Below are 25,418 nucleotides of genomic sequence, written 5' to 3'. Positions count from 1 at the left end.
TCTTCTCCCTGATTGGCTCTATTTGCGCCGCCTCCACCCTGACTTTCAGCTGCACCTAAAAGGAACCTATCGAGGGTTGTTTGCTTTTGTCTTCCCTTCAAAATATTCCCAAAATGATGCACACAAATGTCCTCACAATAGGATAACGCACGACCACTTGCAAACGAGAAGTAGTATATACTCCTTTCGTATTATCGAGCAAGCTCCTCCATTCTGCACTGACTAACAGGGGAAAAAAACTGAAAAAATGCAACGCTCCACCCAGTGCACGTAGAGACATTACACAAGGGAGTTGCGACGGGAAAGACAGTGCTCATAATGTTGTTATGAGCAGCCTCTTGCATCCGCTGTATGCTCATCAGTGGCGGGCCGTCAGGGCCTTCAAGGCCTTCTTTGCTGGCCTAAGAAATATCTGAATCATATTATATTTTGTCCATCAATACTTATTATTCCAAATGGTCTGTTAGCTTCCTTTCATTGCTTTTCCCCTGGTTGCACTGCTTCCAGATGTGTGTTTTCATATTGAAGCATTTAACCAATCACATTTCAGCCATTATTTGTTGCCAGATCAGATCTGCCTCAAAGCCTTCACAATCAGTTATGCGGGGTCTGCTGCATTAAACTAGATTGTTGCTTTTAACCAATCAGATTTCGAGTTGGCAACCCCACAATGATTTTTCATAGGCGTTAGCATTTTGCTGGCTGGGATATGTCATTGCTTTAACCAACTATGATTGGCTAGTAGGTGGGCCAAAGCAGTACCCGAGGCAGCCGAGATCGCAAACTCCACCCACAATGGCCGACAGAAGCAAAAACAAATGGATTCTGTTTGCTCACAAAGCTATTTTCCAGACTGACTTTTCCGGAAAAAAATGGACATCATTAAGAAAGGGCGGTCAACTCCGAAGCTAGCAAGCCTGTTACACCCGGGAAAATGGTGTGTGCGGGACTTTCAGTGCGCTAACTTAGCTGCACCACCAAATCTACTTTCAGCATTAGCTTCGATGGCGATATAAAAGAAGGAAGGAAGAAAGGAGGATGGATATTGTGTACAGTTAAAAAGGATTTTTGGTGAGTAAAATATGGCTATATTCCTAAATAATATTTCAATTTTGGGCCCGGTTCTGATATCTAAAAAGCTCCAGTGTTTGTATTTAATCACTAAATGCTGCTAGGAAGTGGACTCTGTACTTTCTTACATAAAAAACTGCATCGACAACGTCACTATAGATAAACGAATACGGGTTTTTCCTAACCAAAAACCCTGGATGACCAATGAGACACAGGCACTCATCAAATGCCGTAATTCCGCCTTTAGATCAGGGGACAAGATAAAATATAGCGCTGCCAGAGCTGAGCTGAAAAGAGGCATTAAAAAGGCCAAGGCAGCATATACCAAAAAAATTGAGGAGCACTTCACAGAAAATAACCCAAAGAAGATGTGGCAAGGAATACGACATATTACCAACTACAATAACAATAATATGTCTGTTAATGCAGATGCCTCACTAGCGGAGAATTTGAACCATTTCTTTGCCCGCTTTGAGACTGACAAATCAGATCCAGTCTCAACACCCCCACCACCACCCTGCAGCAATACACTGACATTCTGGGAACAGGAAGTGAGACTGGTAATGCGGTCTGTGAACACCAGGAAGGCGGCGGGCCCAGACGGAGTACCTGGGAAGGTGCTCAAAGCCTGTGCTGACCAGCTGGCTGGAGTCTTCACAAATATTTTCAATTGTTCCCTGCAACTATCCATCATTCCATCTTGTCTGAAATCTGCCACCATCATCCCTGTCCCCAAAAAGCCAACCATTGGCAGCATGAATGATTATAGGCCTGTTGCCCTCACGCCTGTGATCATGAAGTGCTTTGAAAAGTTGGTAGCCCGTCATATCAGGAATACAATCTCTCCCTCAATTGACCCTCACCAGTTTGCTTATAGAGCAAACAGGTCCACTGATGATGCTATTGCCATTGCTCTTCATACAGCACTGAGCCATCTGGAACACCCTGGGAACTACGTGAGGATGCTCTTCATTGACTACAGCTCAGCCTTCAATACCATAAAACCGGACATTCTGACTGACAAACTCTCCCACCTTGGACTATCCTCTTCAATCTGCTGCTGGATAAAGGACTTCTTGACCAACCGACCACAGACTGTTAGACTTGGTCCCCACCTCTCTTCCTCCATTACACTAAGCACTGGCTCCCCTCAAGGCTGTGTACTGAGTCCTCTTCTGTACTCCCTGTACACCTACGACTGTACACCCACCCACCAGTCTAACGCCATCATCAAATTCGCTGACGACACCACTGTGGTCGGACTCATCTCAGGAGGGGATGAGTCGGCTTACAGAGATGAGGTCAACAATTTGTCTTCGTGGTGCTCGGTGAACAATCTCACACTGAACACCACGAAAACTAAAGAAATAATCTTGGACTTTCGCAAACACGGCACAGAGCTGGCCCCACTCCTCATAAATGGAGTATGTGTAGACAGGGTCCAGTCCTTTAAATTCCTGGGGGTCCACGTCACGGACAAGCTCTCATGGTCTACAAACACCACGGCAGTGGTGAAGAAGGCTCAGACACGACTCCATTTCCTCAGGGTACTTAGGAAGAACAACTTGGGCTCCAATCTTCTGAGAACCTTCTATAGAACCACTGTAGAGAGCATCCTGGCGTACGGCATCACAGTGTGGTACGCTGGAAGCACGGCGGCAGACAAAAAGGCCATGCAGAAAGTGATTAACACTGCCCAGAGGATTGTCGGCTGCTCTCTGCCCTCACTTGAAGACATTGCCAGCCCGCGTTACCTCAGCAGAGCCAAGAACATCATAGGGGACCCTTACCACCCTGGTCACAATCTGTTCCAGCTGCTGCCCTCTGGCAGACGCTATAGGTCCCACAAAGCTCGGACAAATAGGCTTAAGGACAGTTTTTTCCCCACATCCATCAGACATCTAAACTCGCGCTAACATACCACACATTCCCTTCTGCGGCATATGAATAGATGTTTGGTTGGTGATCTGCCTCCTACTAGCTGACTTGAAGGAAGGTAAGTGGCAGACAGTGTGCGGTAATCGAGAGGTAAGCGACCTGTATCCACAACAGCGGAATGACAAATTACTAGTCCGTAACTTACACTTATTTAGGTCTTTTGCCGATTAAACGTAGCTTATGGAGAAGCACCATCAATTTCGTCACACGCAGTTTCTGCGTGTGATGACAAGTAGGCTTTTGTGTTGTGGTAATGACGACATGGCCTATGTCCGATTATTATTATTATTATTATTACTTTACCCCAGTTTAATTTTTGCCATTTCGCCATTGACGTCCATCGCTGTTTTTTCCTGGGGAAATCACCCCCCTGGCCCGGTTGTAATGTCTCAAAAGCTCCAGTAATTGTATTCAATCAATAAATGCTGCTAGGAAGTGGATTTCACCCCATTTTAGTGCAATTTTTGCCGTTTCGCGTATGGACGTATCGACGTTCATCGCTGTCTTTTTCCTGGGGAAATGATACTCCGGGCCCGGTTCTGATGTCTAAAAAGCTCCATTATTTGTATTTAATCAATAAATGCTGTTTTTGGCTGGATTTTACCCCATTTTCAGGCAATGTTTGCCCGTACGCCATTGACGTTCATCGCTGTCTTTTCCCGGGAAAATCGCCCCCCTGGCCTGGTTTTAATGTGTGAAAAGCTCCAGTATTTGGATTTAATCATGAAATGCTGCTAGGAAGTGGATTTTATCCCCATTTTTGTGCATTGATTTATTGATTATTTTTGTGTCGCAGCTCTAGCTGCAGTAGAGGTTTTATAGCCATAAAATAGTTTTTGAGGGTTGGATTGATGCGTTGAAGGTGCTACGAGAAAATACACCGACCGCCACTGATGCTGATATGAAAATTTGTCTCATATCTCAAGATAAATATTTGCTCGAAATTTTAATCGTATGTCAAATTGCTCGTATGTCGGGTCACTTATATGTCGAGGCAGTGTATTCCTTTCATGTATTATTCACGTCTTGTATATTTGTTACACACCCCACATTTATCTTGAAACACAGTCTACTCACTACTACACTCTAGTGGTCAAAATAGGTAAACGAAACACACCCACTCATATTCAAAAGATAACGCCCACTTTAGACTATGGGAGGCCTTATATAGAGAACTTACCTGGGATCCCGTTTCTATTTTCCGTATCTTAATCAAATAAATCCTCCAGGACAAAAAAGAACACGTAGCGTTGTATACGAGGTCGAAAGGAAACAAACGCCAATACAATGGAACCATGAGATTAACCGATGAAAATAGTTGATTATAAAGTATGGTTTCAGCATCGACTACAATAAATGTTGTCGATCGTAATTTTTTTCTCTCTCACCAAAATTAGATGACGTTATCTTAAACTGTATTGACGGTGGTGACGTGTGAAAGTGCAAAGGACATCTTCCGGTGAAGCTATAGTACGAGCAATGGCGGACACGTGTGGTCAAGTAATTTTGGGTTCCGGGCTCACAGTCTTATCTCATCCTTTGATGTACATTAAAGTATTGGTTCAGGTAAGCGGTTCTAATTCTGCTCAGATGAACATCGCTGGGAATATTTTATCTTTGTATACACAATGATGATCAGAATTGTTTCTCATGTATGCTCTCTGGTTAACTCAAATAGATGACCTTTTTATTTTAGAGACTTGTCTAAGCAATAAAGGAAAATACATTTATTTTAGTTTGTTCTTTAACTACTATATCATGCTATATTTATGCCATGACTAAGACCGCAAATGATTACGGCTACTCCGCCGCGACTAATCTTGACAGTCCGTAGGGCGTAGAGTGTCCGTTTTGACCTCAACTTTTCTTGGCAACTGAGAGCGTGTTATGTAAGGTATGGTACCAGTTTAATTTCAAATGTACTCCCATTTTTAGGGAATCAATAATTTGCATTTCTCATCAAGACGTCGGTCAGTTTACAGAACTAGCAGTTGTCTTCAATACGGAGACATAATGACACCAAGATCATTTTTTACAGAAGCAAAATTATGAACGTTGCCATTTTTTTACAGAAACAAAACGTTGCGATTGTATGCGTGTGTGCGCATGTGTATGCGTGTGCGTGCGAGAGTATATATATTTGTGTACAGTGGTACCTCGAGATATGAGCTTAATTCGTTCCGGGACTGAGCTCGTATGTCGATTTTCTCGTAACTCAAACGAACGTTTGACATTGAAATGAACAAAAAACGAATTACCGTATTTTCACGACAATATGGCGCACCGCATTTAAAGGCGCAGTCTCAGTAACAAGTGCTATTTCTGTATTTCACACGCACACGAGGCACACCGCACTAATACATGCAGCCAGGCATGGCAAAACATACACCAGCTTAAACATACGGACGCGCTAAAAACATGTTTTTAAAAAGGCAATGGAAGCAAAACTGAGTTCGGTTGTACTTTATTTAGCTATTTTACAATGTACTTGCGTTGTTTGATCAATCATCACCCACAAATCCATCAAAGTCCTAATTTTCTGTGTCCGAATTGAACAATTGTGCAAATGATTCATCAAAAATGCCAGGTTCCCTCTCTTTGTTGTCAGAGTCACTCACATTGCCATGTTGCTCCACAGAAATGATACCAGCTTAAAGCTCAAACAACAGTGCAAGCAGACACGTTAGTCCAAGCGGCCACAATCCATTCGCAAATAGTGGCGTAACTAGCCCGGTGCTGCCTCCTCTTCGTAAAGCTGTTTGTCACCTATCATCCATTGTTCACATGCCGCTCGCAACTTTGCTTTGAACGCCCGGTTGATGCCGATGTCCAGCGGTTGGAGTTCTTTAGTTAAGCCTCCGGGAATGACGGCAAGCTCAGAGTTCATTTTCCTGACTTGTTTTTTCACCGCTGCTGTGAGATTGGCACGCATGGAGTCACAAATCAAAAGTGACGGCGAGCCATCCGGTCTCTTAACATACACCTCTCTCATTTTCTCCTTGTCCATCCAGCCCTTTTGGTTTGCCTTCGCGATGACGCTGGCTGGAAACTTTTCTTTCGGCAGCGTCTTTCGCTTAAAAATCACCATCGGTGGCAGTTTCTGTCCATTAGCATGGCCACCAAGAACGACAGTAAAAGTGTCTTCTAAACACACCCCCTCCGCATGCCTGACCCCACCCACGTCCGTCTTTTCTCTATATAAAAAGCGTGTCGGCCGGAAGTGCTCTCAGTCAGGCTTTGGAGCTCGGAGCATACACACGGCGCTCTGCATTATAAGGCGCCCTGACTTTTTTAGTGCACATTATAGTCGTCAAAATACGGTAATTCATTCCAACCCTCTGAATAAACACCAAAAACAGGATATTGTATTGGAAAAAATGTTTTATTTGTTCTAATTTGCCATATATTCACAAAGTATCAAATAACTAGTTGTTTAATAGTATACTAAAATGTGTTTAATAGAACTTATTTTGTGGATTTCGCGGAGGGTAGAGAGAAGGACGGGGGGGCAGGCGAGGGGGGGAGACTTTTTGCACGGCAAGTGCTCGTGAGATTTCTACAACTCTGCTTTTTCTCTGATAGTGATTGGAACAGATACTTCTTTGTCAAAAAAAACATTCATGAAGTTTGGTTCTTTTATGACTTTATTATGGGTGAACAGAAAAAAGTGATCAAATCTGCTGGGTCAAAAATATACATACAGCAACACGAATTAGCAATTTTGGTGACTTAGAAAGTTGTGTCAGTGAAATGAGCTTCATAGCATGGCCTCTTAACTTCTTATGAGTGACTACAGCTTTACAACTTTATTCATCCCGTATTCGGGAAATTTTGTTGTCACAGTAGCAAGGGGGTGAGGATGCAGAAATAGGAAAGGCATTTTAGACATAAATAGATGGGTACTAAGTAAGTTAATAAATAAATACATGAATAAATATATATATATATATATATATATATATATATATATATATGTATATATATATATATATATATATGTATATATATATATATATATATATATATGTATATATATATATCAGTGGCGGGCGGTGCATTTTCTGGTAGCGCCTTCAACGTATCAATCCAACCCTCAAAAACTATTTTATGGCTATAAAATCTCTACTGCAGCTACAGCTGCAACACATAAAAAATAATCAATAAATTAATGCACAAAAATGGGGTAAAATCCACTTCCTAGCAGCATTTCATGATTAAATACCAATCCTGGAGCTTTTCAGACATTAAAACCAGGCCAGGTGGTGATTTTCCCGGGAAAAGACAGCGATGAACGTCAATGGCGTACGGGCAAACATTGCCCGAAAATGGGGTAAAATCCAGCCAAAAACAGCATTTATTGATTAAATACAAATACTGGAGCTTTTTAGACATCAGAACCGGGCCCGGAGTATCACTTCCCCGGTAAAAAGACAGCGATGAACGTCGATACGTCCATACGTGAAATGACAAAAAATGCACTAAAATTAGGTAAAATCCACTTCTTAGCATCATTTATTGATTTAATACAAATACTGGAGCTTTTGAGACATTACAACCAGGCCAGGGGGGTGATTTTTCCCGGGAAAAGACAGCGATGGACGTCAATGGTGAAACGCCAAAAATTAAACTGGGGTAAAATCCACTTCCTAGCAGCATTTTGTGATTAAATACAAACACTGGAGCTTTTCAGATATGAGAACTTGGCCTACAATTGAAATATTATTTAGGAATATTGCCATATTTGTAATTTTACTCACCAAAAATCCTTTTTATGCAATATCCATCCTCCTTTCTTTCTTCCTTCTTTCCTATCGCCATCGAAGCTAATGATGAAAGTCGAGCCTGTCCTGTCATATTTCCGGCATAGTCCGTTTTGAAAATGGCATTAAATCAACACAACAATATACTATTTGCTTGTGGAGCTAAGTTAGCGCGCTGAAAGTGCCCCACACCATTTTCCCAGCTGTAACAGGCTTGCTAGCTTCGGAGTTGACCGCCCTTTCTTAATGATGTCCATTTTTTTCTAGAAAAGTCCGTCTGGAAAATAGCTTAGTGAGAGAAATCTGCAACAGAATCCATTTGTTTTTGCCACTGTCGGCCACTGTGGGTGGACTTTGCGATCTCTGGCTGCTTTGGCCCGCCTACTAGCCAATCATAGTTGCTGAAAGCAATGACGTGGCCCAGCCAGCAAAATGCCAACGCCTATGAAAAATCATTGTGGGGTTGCCAATTCGAAATCTGATTGGTTAAAAGCAACAGTCTTGTTTAATGCAGCAGACCCCGCAGAACTGATTTTGAAGGCTTTGAGGCAGATCTGATCTGGCAACAAATAATGGCTGAAATGTGATAGGTTAAATGCTTCAATATGAAAACACATCTGGAAGCAGTGCAACCAGGGGGGAAAGCAATGAAAGGAAGCTAACAGACCATTTGGAATAATAAGTATTGATGGACAAAATATAATATGATTCAGATATTTCTTAGGCCAGCAGAGAAGGCCTTGAAGGCCCTGACGGCCCGCCACTGCTATATATATGTATGCACGCGCACACGTACACGTACATACACCTATAAATATACATACACATAGATGTACATGCATGCATACGGTAGGTCTTAACACTCGGCCATTTTTTTGTTAAAGAGCCTGGCAGCTGATGGGAGGAAGGATCTGCGGAAGTGCTCCTTACTGCAATGAGGGTGCCGCAGTTTATTGCTAAAGGAGCTTTCGAGGGACTCCACAGACTCATGCAGGGGGCGGGAGGTGCTGTCCATGATGGACATCATCCTGGTCAGCATTCTCCGCTCTCCCACTTCCTCCACAGAGTCCAAAGGACAGCCCAGAACAGAGCTGGCCCTCCTGACCAGCTTATTCAGCCTGTTCCTGTCCCTCCCTGTGCTCCTGCATCCCCAACAGACCACTGCATAAAACACTGTAGATGCCACCACAGTGTCGTAGAAAGTCCTCAGTAGGTAGAGGCATCTCTGGCCCCTTTTATACAGGGCATCTATGTTTGTGGACCAGTCTAGTTTGTTGTTGAGGTGAACACCCAGGTACTTAAAATTCTCCACGATTTCAATGTCTGTACCCTGGATGTTCACCTGAGTGGTCTGTTGAGGATTCCTCCGAAAATCGATGACCATTTCCTTTGTCTTACTGGTGTTGATGTAGAGGTGGTTTTGCCTACACCAGTCAACAAAGGCTGTGATGACTCCCCTGTACTCCAGGTCATTCCCGTCAGTCACTCGTCCAACAATAGCGGTGTTGTCAGAGAACTTCTGGAGGTGGCAGGTGTCTGTATTGTGTTTGAAGTCTGATGTGTAGAGGGAGAAGAGGAGTGGGGACAGCACTGTGCCTTGTGGGGCCCCCGTGCTGCAAGCTACCACATCAGACGTACAGTCCTGGAGTCTCACATATTGTGGTCTGTCAGTGAGGAAGTCGATGATCCATGCGGCTAGGTGGTTCCTTACTCCAGCCTCTTCCAGTTTCCCTCACAGTAGGACCGGCTGAATGGTGTTTAACGCACTGGAGAGGTCAAAAAACATCATTCTCAGCGTGCTTCTCGTGTTCTCCAGGTGTGAAAGAGACCTATGCATCAGGTAGGTGGTAGCATCTTCCACACCAATGCCTGGACGATAGGCGAACTGCAGAGGGTCCAGCTCTGCATTCATGAGGGGGCTGAGGTGATTGAGGATTATTCTCTCCAATGTCTTGATCAGGTGAGAGGTTAATGCTACTGGCCTGAAGTGGTTTGGCTCCCTGGCTTACGCAGTTTTAGGAACTGGGAACATACAGGAAGTTTTCCACAAGGTGGGGACCTTCTGCAGACTGAGGCTGAGGTTGAAAATATGCAGAATCACTTTGCCAAGCTGATCTGCACTCTCTCAGTAGTCTGGAGCTGAGGGCGTCTGGACCGGCAGCCTTCCTTGCCTCGATCTTCTTTAACTGTTTTATCACCTGATCGACAGTAATGCAGAGACCGGTGGAAGAGGGGGAGGAAGAGAACGAGGGGGGAGAGTTGCTTCTGGTCTCGGGGGTCAGGCCAGTGGGGGCAGGACTGAATCTGTTAAATAACTGATTCAGTTCATTGGCCCACTCCCTGCCTCCAGACTCCGGGTCTCTCTCACTGTTGCCTCCATGGCCCAAAATGGTCCTCAAGCTCCTCCAGACCTCTTTGCTGTTGCCTCTCTGGAGTTGGTTCTCTAGCTTCCTCCTGTAGATGGTCTTTCCCTTCCTTATCTCTCTCTTCAGCTCCTTCTGTACCATTTTCAAACTCTCTTTCTCCCCAGACCTAAAAGCCCTCTTCTTGTTCAGGAGGGCCCTTAGATCCCTGGTGACCCACAGCTTATTGTTGGAGAAACAACGGACCTTCTTGGAGGGTACAATGTTCTCAACACAGAAGTTAATATAATCTGTGATGCAGTGGGTCAAGCTGTCAATGTCTTTCCCATGTGAATTGCACAGCACCTCCCAGTCAATGGTCTCAAAACAGTCCCTCAGTACCATGCTGGTCTCCTCGGTCCATCTTTGTATGATCCTCGTGGTAGGTTTTATTTTCCTCACCATAGGGATGTAGATGGGGACCAGATGGACCAGGTTGTGGTCTGAGCGGCCCAGTGGGGGGAGGGGGACTGAGCTGTATGTGCCTCCTTTGTGTTGGCATACAGCAGGTCCAGAGTTTTTTGTTCCCTGGTGTGGCACTTCACATACTGAGCGAAGGTGGGGAGAGTAGAAGCCAAGGGAGCATGGTTAAAATCACCAGAGATAAGAAGGAGAGACTGGGGGTGTGACGTTTGCAGCCGGGACACAGTGGCGTGAAGCAGCTCGCGGGCGACTGCCGCATCGGCCGAGGGACGTATATACGCAGTTATTACGATAACGTGCGAGAACTCCCGGGGGATGTAAAACGGCCTGATGCTAACAGCTACTAGCTGTAAATATACATACAGCAGCGCTAATATTTGGTAACATGTCCCTTGGTCATTTTCACTTCAATTAGACGCTTTTGGTAGCCATCCACAAGCTTCTGGCAAGCTTCTGTTTCAATCTTTGACCACTCCTCTTGACAGAAACGGTGCAGTTCCGTTAAATTTGATGGCTTTCTGACATGGACTTGTTTCTTCAGCATTGTCCACAAGTTCTCAATGGGGTTTATCAGGACTTTGGGAAGGCCATTCGAAAACCTTATTCTAGCCTGATTTAGCTATTCCATTACCACTTTTGATGTGTGTTTGGGGTCATTGTCCTGTTGGAACACCCAACTGCGCCCAAGACCCAATCTTCGGGCTGATGACTTTAGGTCAGGCATGTCCAAAGTCCGGCCCCCGGGCCAAATGCGGCCCGTGGACAAATTTTTACCGGCCCGCGGCCTCTATCATGATTTTTTTTTTTTTTTTTTTTTTTTTTTTAATTTTTTTTTTTTTTTTTTCATCATGAAATCAATAATATGCGGCCCGCTAGCACTGTTGACCACAGTATAAAATACATGTGTACAAAAAGCTATTTTTCATATTTTTCATTTCACCAGAAGATGGCAGTAGCCCTGTGGCCGCACTCTGGCCGCCGTGACCCTTGACCTTGCGTGATCGTTTCAGCCCAGCCCATTTCTAACATGGCGTCTGTAAACAAAAAAAGGAAAGTTGACCGCGAGGGCCGCCGCTTCCAGGACAAGTGGAAATTTGAGTATTTTTTCACTGAAATACGAAACAACTGTGTCTGCCTAATTTGCCAAGAGACTGGCTGTTTTCAAGGAATTCAACATCAAGAGGCACTACCAGACGAAACATGCTAGCTACGACAAGCTAACTGGGAACAAACGCGGTAAAAAAGTGAAGCAACTGGAAGCTGTTTTAACGGCACAGCAAAGCTTTTTCACAAGAGTCCGTGAGTCAAATGAAAATGCCACAAAGGCAAGCTACAAAGTGGCAACGCTGATTGCAAAGCACTGCAAACCTTTCACTGAGGGTGAATTTATTAAAGACTGTAATGAAAATGGTTGAGAAAATTTGTCCCGCGAAGAAGCAAGAGTTTGCCAATATTTGCCTGGCTCGTAATACTGTGGTACGGAGAATTGAAGACGTTTCATTAGATATTAAGAGACAGTTAGAGGCAAAAGGAAGTGAGTTTGAATTTTTCTCGTTAGCGTGCGATGAAAGCACGGATGCGTCCGACACCGCTCAGTTACTGATCTTTTTAAGAGGAGTGGACAATGACATGAACGTGAGTGAAGAGCTTCTGGACCTCCAGAGTCTGAAGGGCCAAACAAGAGGAACGGATTTATTTGTTTCTGTTTGTTCCACCGTAAAAAAACCATAACGGTCAAATTTCCATGGTTAGTTACTACTACTACATTCAAAGAATGTCAGGCTAAATAGTCGGCCCCCACACATTTTCACCTTACCAAATCTGGCCCTCTTTGCAAAAAGTTTGGACACCCCTGCTTTAGGTTATCTTGAAGAATTTGAAGGTAATCCTCCATTATCCCATTTACTCTCTGTAAAGCACCAGTTCCATTGTTAGCAAAACAACCCCACAGCATAATACTACCACCACCGTGCTTGACGGTAGGCATGGTGTACTTGGGGTTAAAGGCCTCACCTTTTCTCCTCCAAACATATTGCTTGGCATTGTGGCCAAACAGCTGCATTTTTGTTTCGTCTGACCACAGAACTTTCCTCCAGAAGGCCTTATCTTTGTCGATGTGGTCAGCAGCGAACTTCAGTCGAGCCTTAAGATGCCGCTTTTGGAGCAAGAGCTTCCTTCTTGCACGGCAGCCTCTCATTCTATGGAGATGCAAAACACGCTTGACTGTGGACACTGATCCCTGTGTTCCAGCAGCTTCTAATTCTTGGCAGATCTGCTTTTTGGTGATTCTCGGTTGAATCTTCACCCTTCTGACCAGTTTTCTCTCAGCAGAAGGTGATAGCTTGCATTTTCTTCCTGATCGTGGCAGTGACAAAACATTGCCATGCACTTTATACTTACAAACACTTGTTTGCACTGTTGCTCTTGGGACCTGCAGCTGCTTTGAAATGGCTCCAAGTGACTTTCCTGACTTGTTCAAGTCAATGATTCGCTTTTACAGATCCATGCTGCGCTCCTTTGATTTTCACATTGCAGCGTTTGTGGGCGTTTGGTTCCAATGAGCCCTATATAAATGGCCTCAGAGAAGTCACCAGCTGTAGTCACTCAATCACTCACAAGAAGTTAAGAGGCCATGTTATGAAGCTCTTTTCACTGACACAACTTTCTAAGTCACCTAAATTGCTAATTCGTGTAGCTGTATGTATATTTTTGACCCAGCAGATTTGATCACTTTTTCTGTTAACCCATAATAAAGTCATAAAAGAACCAAACTTCATGAATGTTTTTTGTGACAGAGAAGTGTCTGTTCCAATCACTATCAGAGAAAAATCTGAGTTGTAGAAATGACTGGAAACTCAAGAGACCCATGACATTATGTTCTTCACAAGTGTATGTAAACTTTTGACCACAACTACATAATGGCTGCGGAGGGGACTTTCACCAGCAGAGGGCAGTGTTTCACTGGGATTCGTGTATGACACGCACCCGAACTTTTGTTGTTACAAAATTTTGCACATTATACAGACGCTCCCCTACTTACGAACGCAATTGGTTCCGAGCGATTGTTCATAAGTTGAATTTGTTTGTAAGTTGATTCAGTGCTATATTTTGTATTATAATTTATGTTTAAGGCAGATATAAGTATATTGAAGGTTTATATAAGTGCATTTGTATGTTTAAGGCTTGTATAAGTAACACGCATTGGTTTGTACTGAAAAAAAAACATTTAATAAAATGGAGAGAATATGTACAGTACTGTAGAGAGAGAGAGAGATTTATGTATTAGAAACTGGCCAAAAGAAGCGACCTAATGACAATTGCACAGTTTTCTTCTTTTTTTCATCATAAATGATGCAGTAGCACTGTATGGCATCATTCAATTGATTTGCAAACTTTGTGCAACGTTCAATATTTGGGTCCTGCTGCTCGATCTTTCTGTTTATAAATGGTACTGACGGTCGAACGATGTGCAACGCTCACCACTCTCACGCGCATCAAGCTTCGTTATTATTGCCACTCGTTTCAAATGAAATGGCTTGCCTCTTCCTTGCAACTCCCTCAATAGAAGCCTTTAGCTTTTTACCAACCATATTCAATATTGGATGCATGAGATATTTAATGATACAAATGAAAAAGGTTCTTTGCACACTGGAGATACATTCACGCACTTCCGCATTGCAACGAAGAAGAAGGTAGATGCTGGGTGAGCTGAGCTCTCACAGCGCCAGGCGTTGGTATTAGCGGCGGAAAGAAGTACTACTCCGAAAAAGGCGAAATACAAAATTGGACTTGCGAACATTTTTGGACTTAAACGCAATTTGCAGACATGTTCGTATGTACCGTTGTTCGTAAGTTGAATGTTCGTAAGTAGGGGAGCGTCTGTACCCAAATAAATACAGTATATGTAACAACCCGGCAGACATGCACATTCACTACTTTTCAATACTTTGATTGGATTGGATAACTTTATTCATCCCGTATTCGGGAAATTTCATTGTGACAGTAGCAAGAGGGTGAGAATGCAGATACAGGAAAGGCATAGTTATAAGTTAGACAGTACAGTCACAAAGGCCGCAGAACAACAAAAGCACAAAGTACAAAGCAAATCAAGTAAATGGGATCATTAAGATAGAAAAGCAGCAAAAACACAAAATGAGCAAGAGTGGACGGAGCTACCGCCACCAGCTGCCACTTGAACGGCGCCATCTTGGTTGCGGTAGCAAAAACGGATACAACTCAAAAAGACGTTGTAAAGTTGGACAAAAACTGGAACCACACACAGGAAGTCTTCCACAAGATGGGGAACTTCTGCAGACTGTGACCGAGGTAGAGAATATGCAGAGTCACTCTTTCAAGCTTATCCGCACAGTTCCTCAGTAGTCTGGAGCTGAAGACAACAGTAGCAGAGTAGAACCCCTCGACTCCGTTTCCGGCCTAGTAAGCGCCGAGAGCTCTTCCATCTTATCCCATGATGGAATGGTTGGTCAGAAGCGTTGCTTCTTCTCTCGGCACTTTTGTCCAGCTCCAAAATTCCAGCGGCATTGAGGTGTTGCTCCTTCTGCTGCGTATTGTCACAGCTAGTCCCATGTGTATGACAGCGTAGGCATGGCTGAATGGTTCCAAAAAAGAAGTAGCAGAAAGAAGCCAGGCTAACAGAAAAAGGAAAGTTGTAAGACATTAATGTAAAAAGTATAAATTAGAAAGTAAAGTAAAAAGGAATGTATTACGAAATATTAAAATGTAATTAAAAAAAAAATAGAAGGGCTGTAGAACACGAAAAACATTAGAGTGGACAGAGTTACTGCCACTGGCTTCCGCGTGAAAGGCGCCATCCTGGAAAAAAGAAAAAAGAAAACGGTGAGTCAGACTTGGAGGAGGACTAGCTGAGTCAAGTGGACATGTAGCAGCGACATGTAAAAATCTGGAAATACGGCATGCTCATACTGCGCCACCAGAGATGGGGAAAAAAAGCAGCTTCATCAGTAGTAGGAGATTGTGCATGCCTCATCTTAAGGAAAATAAAGGTTGAAATATTAACAAAAAACATTTGAAAATAAAAAAAATCAGACTTGGGCTTGTCATCATCATTGACTAGACAAAAGCCTAATTGTCATCATACCCAGCTGCATATGACGAAATTGAAAGTGCTTCTCCACAAAGTGCGCTTTTCCCAGGCAAGAGCCCAACCAAGTGATAGTTTCAGACTTGCTGGCACTCTGCCGTGATGGATACATCGCGTCACCTCCCGAGCGCAACCAAATCCCGGTGACTGCGAAAAGGTTTGCCTCACCGATGCCAACAAAGAATAAAATGGATCACTTGCCTCCCACTGTCTGCTTACTTACCTTCAGTCACCCAGCAGGAGGCAGATCACCGCCCAACGTCCTTCATGTTTCCTCACCCCGAAGTTGTTACACCGAGGGGATTGTGTGTCGTGCTACTAGAGTCCTGATGGCTGTGGGAAAGAAGCTGTCCTTAAGCCTCTTTGCCGTGCTTTGAGACCGGTCGCCCCTGCCAGAGGGAAGCAGCTGGAACAGGTTGTGACCAGGGTGGTCTGGGTCCCCAACAATGTTCCCAGCTCTGCTGAGGTAGCGAGGGCTGGCAATATCTTCCAGTGAGGGCAGAGAGCAGCTGACGATCCTCTGGGCAGTGTTAATCACTCTCTGCATGGCCTTCTTGTCTGCTGCCGTGCTTCCAGCCTACCACACTGTGATGCCGTATGCCAGGATGCTCTCCACAGTGGCTTTATAGAAAGTTACCAGAAGCAGTGTCCAAGTTGTTCCTCCTGAGTACCCTCAGGAAATGGAGTTGTTTCTGGGCCTTCTTCACTACTGCCGTGGTGTTTGTGGACCAGGAGAGCTTGTCCGTGACGTGGACCCCAGGAATTTAAAGGACTGGACCCTGTCTACACGAACTCCATTTATGAGGAGTGGGGCCAGATCTGTGCTCTGTTTGCGGAAGTCCAGGATTATTTCTTTAGTTTTTGTGTTGTTCAGTGTGAGGTTGTTCATCGAGCACCACGAAGACAGTTTGTTGACCTCATCTCTATAGGCCGCCTCATCCCCTTCTGAGATGAGTCTTACCACAGTGTTGTCATCAGAAAATTTAATGATGTAGTTAGACTGGTGGGTTGGTGTACAGTCATAAGTGTACAGGGAGTACAGAAGAGGACTCAGTACACAGCCTTGAGGGGAGCCAGTGCTCAGTGTGATGGAGGAAGAAAGGTGGGAACCAAGCCTAACAGTTTGTGGTTGGTTGGTTAGGAAGTTCTTTATCCAACAGCAGATGGAGGAGGATAGTCCAAGGTGGGAGAGTTTGTCAGTCAGAATGTCCGGTTTCATGGTGTTGAAGGCTGAGCAATAGTCAATGAAAAGCATTCTCACGTAATTCCCATGGTGTTCCAGGTGGCTCAATGCTGTATGTAGAGCAATGGTGATAGCATCCTCAGTGGACCTGTTAACTATATAAGCAAACTGGTGAGGGTCAACTGAGGGAGAGATTGTATTCCTGATATGGCGGGCTATCAACTTTTCAAAGCACTTCATGACCACAGGCGTGAGAGCGACAGGCCTTTAATCATTCATGCTGTCAATGGTTGGCTTTTTGGGGACAAGGATAATGGTGGCAGATTTCAGGCAGGATGGAATGATGGATTGTTGCAGGGAACAATTGATGATTTTTGTGAAGACTCCAGCCAGCTGGTCAGCACAGGCTTTGAGCACCTTCCCAGGTACTCCATCAGGGCCAGCAGCCTTCCTGGTATTCACAGACCGCATTTCCAATCTCACTTCCTGTTCCTGGAACTTCAGTGTATTGCTGCAGGGTAGTGGTGGGGGTGTTGAGACTGGGTCTGATTTGTCAGTCTCAAAGCGGGCAAAGAAACGGTTCAGTTCCTCCGCTAGTGAGGCATCTGCGTTAACAGACATATTATTGTTATTGTAGTTGGTAATATGTTGTATTCCCTGCCACATCTTCTTTGGGTTATTTTCTGTGAAGTGCTCAATTTTCTTAGTATACTCTGCCTTGGCCTTTTTAATGCCTCTTTTCAGCTCAGCTCTGGCAGCTCTATATTTCATCTTGTCCCCTGATCTGAAAGCGGTGTTACGGCATTTGATGAGTGCCTGTGTCTCCTTGGTCATCCAGGGTTTTTGGTTAGGAAAAACCCGTAATTGTTTATTTATAGTGACGTCGTACATGCAGTTTTTGATATAGGAAAGTACAGCATCCATATAGTCCTGGAGGTTGTCGTGTTCAAAGAGTTCCCAGTTGGTGCGGGAAAAACAGTCCTACAGCTGAGAAAGGGCGTCCTTGGGCCAGGTTTTTATTGTCTTTATTTGTGGCCTTGTTAGCCTCCGGAATGAAGTGTATGCTGGGGTGAGGGCTAGACAGAGGTGATCTGATCCAGCTAGGTGAGGGAGGGAAGTGGCTTTGTAAGCATGTTTGATGTTTTACGTATTGGATAAACTTACGTCGAACAGTCTTTAAACATGCTCTGTTTCAGTCACCAGCAACAATAAAGTCTCCATCAGGGTGGTCAAGCTGTTGTTTGTTTACAGCCATTAGCAGGAGGTTTAATGCCGTGTTGACGTTAGCATCAAGGGGAATATAGATCGCCGTTACTATGACGACCGTTGGCTCTCTCGGTACATAGTAGGGCCTACATCGTACTGCCAATAGCGCTAAGTCTGGGGAACAGTGAGTGTCAATGATCCTACTGTCACCACACCATTCATTATTGGATAACTTTATTCATCCCGTATGTATGAACAAGCAAAGTCCTCCTCCTCTGCTTTTGCCTGTTAGTTCCTTTGAACGATCGTTCCGAAAAAGCGTTCGGCTAGCTAGCGATACCGCAGCGTCAGGGATTCGCGGGTGTAGCAACGTTTCCGTGATGAGAATAATGTTACAGTTCTTAACAAAGCTCTTGGTAGCAATTCAAAGTTCCAACTCATCCATTTTGTGGGTGATGGATCTGGCGTTGGTCAAAAAGATACTCGGAAGCGGTGCTTGGTGTGGTTGTTGACTTAGCTTAGCAGCAAGGCCTGCCCGATAACCGTGCTTTTGCTTCTTTTCTCTCCACCGCCTTCGCCTCTTTCGACGTGCTTTGAGTGGGCTGACTATCCACGGAGATCCCGGAGGTCTCGAGATGCCCTCGGGGATATTGTAGGTTCGTTGGTAGTTTCTTGTGAAATCGGATCTATCGCATCTTCTTCCGATAGCAATTAAGTCGTGGCGACTGTAGGAAAAGTTTGCCTCGCAGATGTTGGTAAATAACGATAGGATTGAGAAAAGAAAACCCCAAACTGGAGAGCAGAGTCGCTGCACCCGTGTGCGCCGCCATTTTTAACGTTTAAGCTGTCCTTTTTTTGTTTCTACACGTATTTGTCGTATGAAAAGCAGTTGAGTGAGTTTGTGCATGCACAGGTGTAGCATTTGACAGATTGGGTGATCTTCCCGTTGAACTGAGTGGGTTATATTTACGGTGTGATTGGTTTGGAATCTTTGTGATCTGGCAGCTCTGGGGTGCAACATGCCATTGGTTCATGATCTCCATTCTTGAGCGTTAATAGTGTCTCCTGTGCAAGAGGTTTAAAACGTTCATATTTTATTTCTCTGCGGAATGGTGGTTGGGGACCGCTGCATTAGATGACCAACCACCTTCTGTTGTGGAAAACATTCGATTTTGTTGTTTGATGCTCTTTAGAGGTAATATGACTGTGTTCAAGCTCTCATAGATTATACAACCTTTATTTCTTTTACAACTGACATCTAGAGCTCTGATGTTTGCCTGATGTCACTATTAAGTCTCACTGCTCGTTGGATTGACGCTTCTTTTAACCTCATTGTTGTGCTGCTTGTCGATGAGGTCTGCAGCTCACATTCAGCTGCATACGTGCGGGAATTTTATTGAGGAGAAGCTGAATAAATAGTGAAAGAAAGTGTTCATGTGGTTTTAAGCGAGAGTGTGAGCAACATAAGCAAAGTCATGGGAGTGTGCAGTCTGGGTTGCATTGCCAATAAGCTTCATCTTATCATGAACGATGGCATAATTTCACAACGCAGCGTGAGTGCCACTTAATTCTTTAATTCATTTTCTGAACGGCTTTATCCTCACTAGGGTAGTGGGCGTGCTGGAGGTTATCCCAGCTGACTTCGAGCCAGAGGCAGGGGACACCCTGAATCAGTCCAGCCGATTATCGCCATCTGCCGGAATCCAAGTCAAAGGAATTTAAGAGTGCTTCGTAGATCTTCATTGCGAACTCGGATCAACAGTCCTCGGCCTGGAACATGGTGTCCTGTCCGAGTACATGTCCTCGAAGCCAGCTGCCTCAAGCTTCGTAAGAATGATTTAATAATAGGCACATATTCCATATGTGCCCCAATATGCACATATATAATAACATCCCAGAATAACCCCAACATTCCCCCATTTTTATTATATGTTTGCTATTAATTCATTTTATGGCAAATACAAATGAGGGAAAATGTCCGTTGGCTGCTTTAATTTTACCGGCATAGTCCCTACTTGCACGGCTGGTTTGAAAAAGAACAAAATCATTTTTGCCCAATTCGTTCTCGGAATTCCCATGCTCCTGGAATTCACTGCTCTCTTCAGTACGTTTCATCAGAAGAGGATATAATTTGTGTAATTTAGAATTTGTAGGGGCAATCGCAGTGGTTATAAGTCGGCTTAGCAAGGAGCGTAAGCAGTGGATAAGACAACACCCACACAATGTCAAAGTCGTAGCAAAAAGGCTACTGAAAGCACAACAGATGGGGTCAAACCTTTGTATGTACGAAGGCCTTATCCCACCAATCTGTCAAGCGGATAATTCTACTCCAGGATGCTTTTTATATTGCGGTTTAGGGTCTGCAGGCCATCGATGGCCCTGGTGAGGGACCCACTGGGGGACGTGTTGTTGAGTGCAACATTTTCAAACATTGCATACGCCCCCTGCTCCATCAAGAAGCATCTCAACCGCTATGCGATCCTGGAACGCCATCAGACTAGTGGCTGCCAGTTGTTCCTTTATTGCCACAAATCCCTGTTCAGTATAATTTCCAAGTTTTTGGACATTGTTATGCAGGTAATTTATCCTATCCACATTTTTTTTTGGGGTAATTAAAAGAAAAATAGACTCCCAACCTGCTGCGACCTGATCAGCCAACTTATACTCATCTGGTATGCCCCGGGGGATCCCAATTGCATCAATGTATGTTGGATCTTCCTCTCTCCATACCGATCGACGCCGTCGGGAGGGACCCGCCGTCATACTGGATTTCTAGCAGCCAATTGTATCTCCTCCGCTGTAGATGGAAAAACAGACACTGGTAAGAGCAGTGAGACCAAGGCACAAAGTCCTGCCGCGTTTCGGCAGGAGTCGTATAATTTATTTCCACCACACCACCACCATAGGTCAGAACGTGGTATTAGGGGTGCAGTCTGTTTTAGGACGTGGGCACACCACGTCTCATTTATCGCCTCCAGCTTCAGACCATGCCCTGTAAGGTTTAAGAAGGTAAAATGATCAAAGGCAACATGTGTTGAAAAGTTAGCTTTGTCCTTTGCTGCTCTTGGAACAGGGTATACATTATTCCATTTCTCACAATTTGGCTAACATCTTTTATCATTATCTCCTTTACACAATCTGGGCTAATTTGCGTGGGTACTACTCGTATGAGAGGTTGGGGCCCCATACATGTTATGCAGGTTTCATTTATAGTAGTAGCTGCATTTTCCATCAACAATAACCAATTATTTCCCGTTTGGGACATCCCTGTTGCAGAAATGAATTCATCATCCCTGGTCATCTCAGATTTCAATTTTACTATGGCGGATCCGGGTGTTTCCGTCTCTGACGGTTTTCTCACAGCCTCCGTAGGCGTGGTCATTGCTGTTGAGACACAAATGTAAAATTTGTAAAAAGGGCCTTCTCCACCCGACCATGGACTTGAGAAAAACATCAGACAAGGATATTTTGCACAAGTTAATTTGTCAGTCTGAATAACGATTTGTAATCCCCCCCACCGTATGGGTTAATTTTATCAGAGTCCTGATGGCTTTTGCGCACGCGTGTCATCCAAGCTTACCAATCTTGACCAGTTTCTGCAACAAGGCTTCCCCAATTTCCAATTAGGGCTGTTATGTACCACACATTCTCTATAACATCCATATGCATCCCAATCCCCCCTTTTTGAGGCATGGAATCTCCCATGACTCAAAATGGCAGCCCTCCAAAACAAGTCTTTTGTTTTTGTTTAGCCCCCAGGTTCCCAAATTTCCCATTGCAGAAATCAAAAATTTCATTTGGCGAAATTATTTTTCCTTTTTGTTTTTGTCCTAATCTGCCACCGCCATCCCCGAAAGGCTTATCAGCGATTTCAGGAATCAATTTCAAATTTCCAAATCGTTTTCCACCTTGATATCTGATTGATAGATCATATTTCGGTGGCCAGCCAATTAAAAACACAAAAGACAGACACTCATCCACGCCCACACTCATAATCAGGGAATTTAGAGTGTTCAACCAGTCTAGCATCTATAATTTGGGTTTGTTGTAGTAAAACTGGAGTACCCGGAGAAAACCTACGAATTCCCGAGGACACCATGAATACTCCACACTCTGAAAGGTCTGGATCCACCCCGCTTTCATTAGTAGATCCTCGAACCGCAAGGTTGATGCGTTAATCACTAGTCTTTCAATTCGGGTCGTTCACCCATACATCAGTGACCCGTAAATTTTAACCACAGGTGTAAACCACCATCCCCAGTGGGGCTTCTTGGTAGTTCACCCAATTTTGCTGCCCCGCCAGCAATAATCATTCCAGAAGGAACTAGGTAATTAACGTATTAGATATGCGCGCTACACATCTACAAATAGAAATTTGTTTTGGAAGTTGAATTGCCACCGCTCATCGCCCCAGTCAGTTAGCATGAGGACGAGTGATTAACTATCTGTTTGCTAATAATGCAATAATGGAAAAGTTGTGACACATTGAAACACACACATCCCCCTTAAGTATTTTAACCGTTTGTAAAAAACGTTACCTCCATGTTCTGCATTAAGTTACACCCCCTTTCAATGCTATCAGTTTAGTGTTTGTACGCAGAATTTAGGCGGCAATAGTTTCACCTCTAAAATGTGTTTTCTGTAGTCGTCAATGTATCTCGCATTCCGTTCGAATTTTGCCCATTCCATTTTATTCCTAGACAACCCATCTACTTAAAGCATTACTCAAAGGTTGATACTTTATAATTTGGAGATGCTATTTTTGAACATAGACATTATTTCATCACTTGTTTCATACCATGAAAGGCCCCACCAGAATTTGGGCACCCATTGCCAAATGGAGCCTATTTCCAAATTACCCCCGAATTTGTTTTAGATATGGGATTCTCATTCCCCAAATACCCCAGAATTCATGCACCAACGCATTTTGTCAAAACCCAAAGCGAGAAACAATCTGTTTCTTTAGCCAGATTTTGGAACTTGAAGAATTGTTCCTTTCCCCCTTATCTAAGCATGTTATTGCCAATTGTTATCACTAACATTTAGGTTTATTAACCCCATAATTGCAATGCTGTAAGTTTTGGCTAAAGTTCTCTTAATTTGTATGCCCTTAAAGCAATAGACAGCAACATCATTTGGTTGTATCAATTGATCAATGCTTATCCAATCCGTAATAGCCTAATAGTCATCAATATGACCTATGCCAAAGCACATTTCCCCCGCTCAGGACAAACAGGGAATGTCTTCCGTGCACTTTAAAAACACCATGTTTCTTCAGTCCTAGGGAAACTATGCCTACCCTAAATCAATTATTTTATCTACCCCAGCCAGGTACAATTTACCTAATTATTTGAATGAATGCCATGAATTTTCTCATGCCATTTCTGCATTGTTAATTTCATGTCTGATATCATTAACAACCAAATAACTTAATACCTAAGATATAATTCGCAAACCACCCCATACGATGTTTACTTAAGATAAGAGCTATTACCTATAGCTCTCTGTTACCACAATAAAAATCTTTAATAATTAAATTAGAGAAATCAACCTTTTACTAGGCATTTCCTAATTATAATTTTCAATGTTTAATAAAGGACCCACAAATTGTTACCAATATGCCATAATATTGTAAATTTTCCCATTCCTTTTTCTTTAACCAGCCGATCTCTTATGTTAAAGTATTTTGGACAAACCAACCATTCAAAAACAGTATTACTATTCTTTTATCCTCCAAAAACTAGCTCTCTTTAATTAAGAGCCCTTTGAACTCCACAACTTGGTCAAAAATGGCTATTTTGCTCTATTCCCAATTCCAAAGCTTTTACCAAATCAATCTTTACCAAACAGATATTCTATCACCTCGAAAAACATTCCTGATTAAATCAAAAAAAATAATGCGAAGATAATCGCGGAACCCTGCATCCCTTGCAGACCATGTTTTGCTCTTATTTTGAAATGTTTAACGGAAGTGCGCTCTTAGCAGCTAACTGTGACCTTCACACTCGCTGCGAAAGCAGCATTCTTATCTTTGTTTAGTAATTCCTAAGTGCTCTTTTTCTTTCTGTGCACAATGCTTTTTAGAGAAGACTACCATTCATCCATAATAAACTAAATTAACTCCTCTCCCGATATCCAACTACAGTGGTACCTCGAGATACGAGCTTAATCCGTTCCGGGACTGAGCTCGTATGACAAGATTCTCGTAACTCGAGCGGAAGTTTCCCATTGAAATGAATGGGAAACAAATTAATTCGTTCCAACTCTCTGAAAAAAACACCAAAAACAGGATATTGGATTGAAAAAAATGTTTTATTTCTTATAATTCGCCATATATTGACAAAGTAATAAATAACAAGTGGTTTAATAGAAAGTGTTTAATCTGACTAAAATTGGGCGGATTTCGCCGAGGGGAGAGGGGCACAAAAGGGGCGGGAGGCTTCGGTTTTTTCTTCTCCACACAACGCACTCGTAAACGGAACAAACACTCCACCCTCACGTTCGCTATCGATGGGCTGTTTGCTGTCGTACTATTCCCTTCAAAATATTCCGAAAATGATGCACACAAATGTCCTCACAATCGGATAACGCACGACCACTTGCCAACGAGCAGCAGTCTTTAATCAGCGATCGCGCCGCTGCTCATGGGAGCTTCGGGGCGCTGGCTAGCGGCTCCTTTTAGCTTGTAGCATCTGTGTTCGCATCCCCTCGAACGGCGCCTATGATAGAGTTGCTACCGGGGATGCTGTTGCGTGCCAGTGCCCCTGATGTTCTTATGAGCAGCCAACGAAAAGTAATATAATACTCCTCGTATTAGATAAAAATAACAGGAAATGCAGCAGCTGAGCTTACCCACGTATTGATTGTGGGTAGTTTTATTCTGAGTGTCATTGCCTGTCGGCGTTGTGTCCACGAGTATACTTCATTACCCAGAGAGCCCTCTTTTCCCCGCGCATGTGCGTTGTGCGTTTCCTGGTCTGAATAACTCATCCGGTGCTCGTAAATATTGTTATACACGAAAGATATGCAAAAACAAATGCCATGGCCACCTGGCTTGGTCGCATCACGAAATTTTGACCGCATCACGGGCGAATTATTCGATCGAAATTTCCCCCGTAAGACGAGCATTTTGTATGACGAGCGGTCGTATGACGAGGTACCACTGTATATCACAATATTTTGCCAAGGCCCCACAGTCAAAATATGGTTCAAGCATAACTAACAAAAACCCATTTTTGCCCTCAAGTTTGCTTTTGTTCCTAACACCGTCCAATCGGTTGCCCCGCGGCCCGCATGTTTCTCCGCGTTCCAAC

General features: G+C 43.7%; 1 protein-coding gene across 3 annotated transcripts in view; it reads left to right on the top strand.

The window, feature by feature from the left end:
- Positions 1-4,175: 4,175 nt before the first annotated feature.
- mtch2 (mitochondrial carrier homolog 2) overlaps positions 4,176-25,418 on the top strand; it is a 92,075-nt gene continuing 70,832 nt past the window's right edge. Inside the window, exons 1-2 of one of the 3 annotated variants that reach the window (XM_077594968.1) lie at positions 4,176-4,338; positions 4,407-4,575. In XM_077594968.1, the coding sequence (XP_077451094.1) occupies positions 4,489-4,575 (87 nt within the window). In that variant the 5' untranslated portion in view covers positions 4,176-4,338; positions 4,407-4,488. Of the gene's footprint in view, positions 4,576-25,418 lie in introns of all 3 variants that reach the window. The other 2 variants (XM_077594969.1, XM_077594971.1) reach the window with 2 other exon arrangements.

This window comes from Stigmatopora argus, chromosome 2 (genome assembly GCF_051989625.1).
Source record: "Stigmatopora argus isolate UIUO_Sarg chromosome 2, RoL_Sarg_1.0, whole genome shotgun sequence".
In the NCBI taxonomy this organism is placed as follows: Eukaryota; Metazoa; Chordata; class Actinopteri; order Syngnathiformes; family Syngnathidae; genus Stigmatopora; species Stigmatopora argus.
Note: the sequence above shows the minus strand (reverse complement) of the source record. Positions and strands in the feature narration are given on the sequence as shown.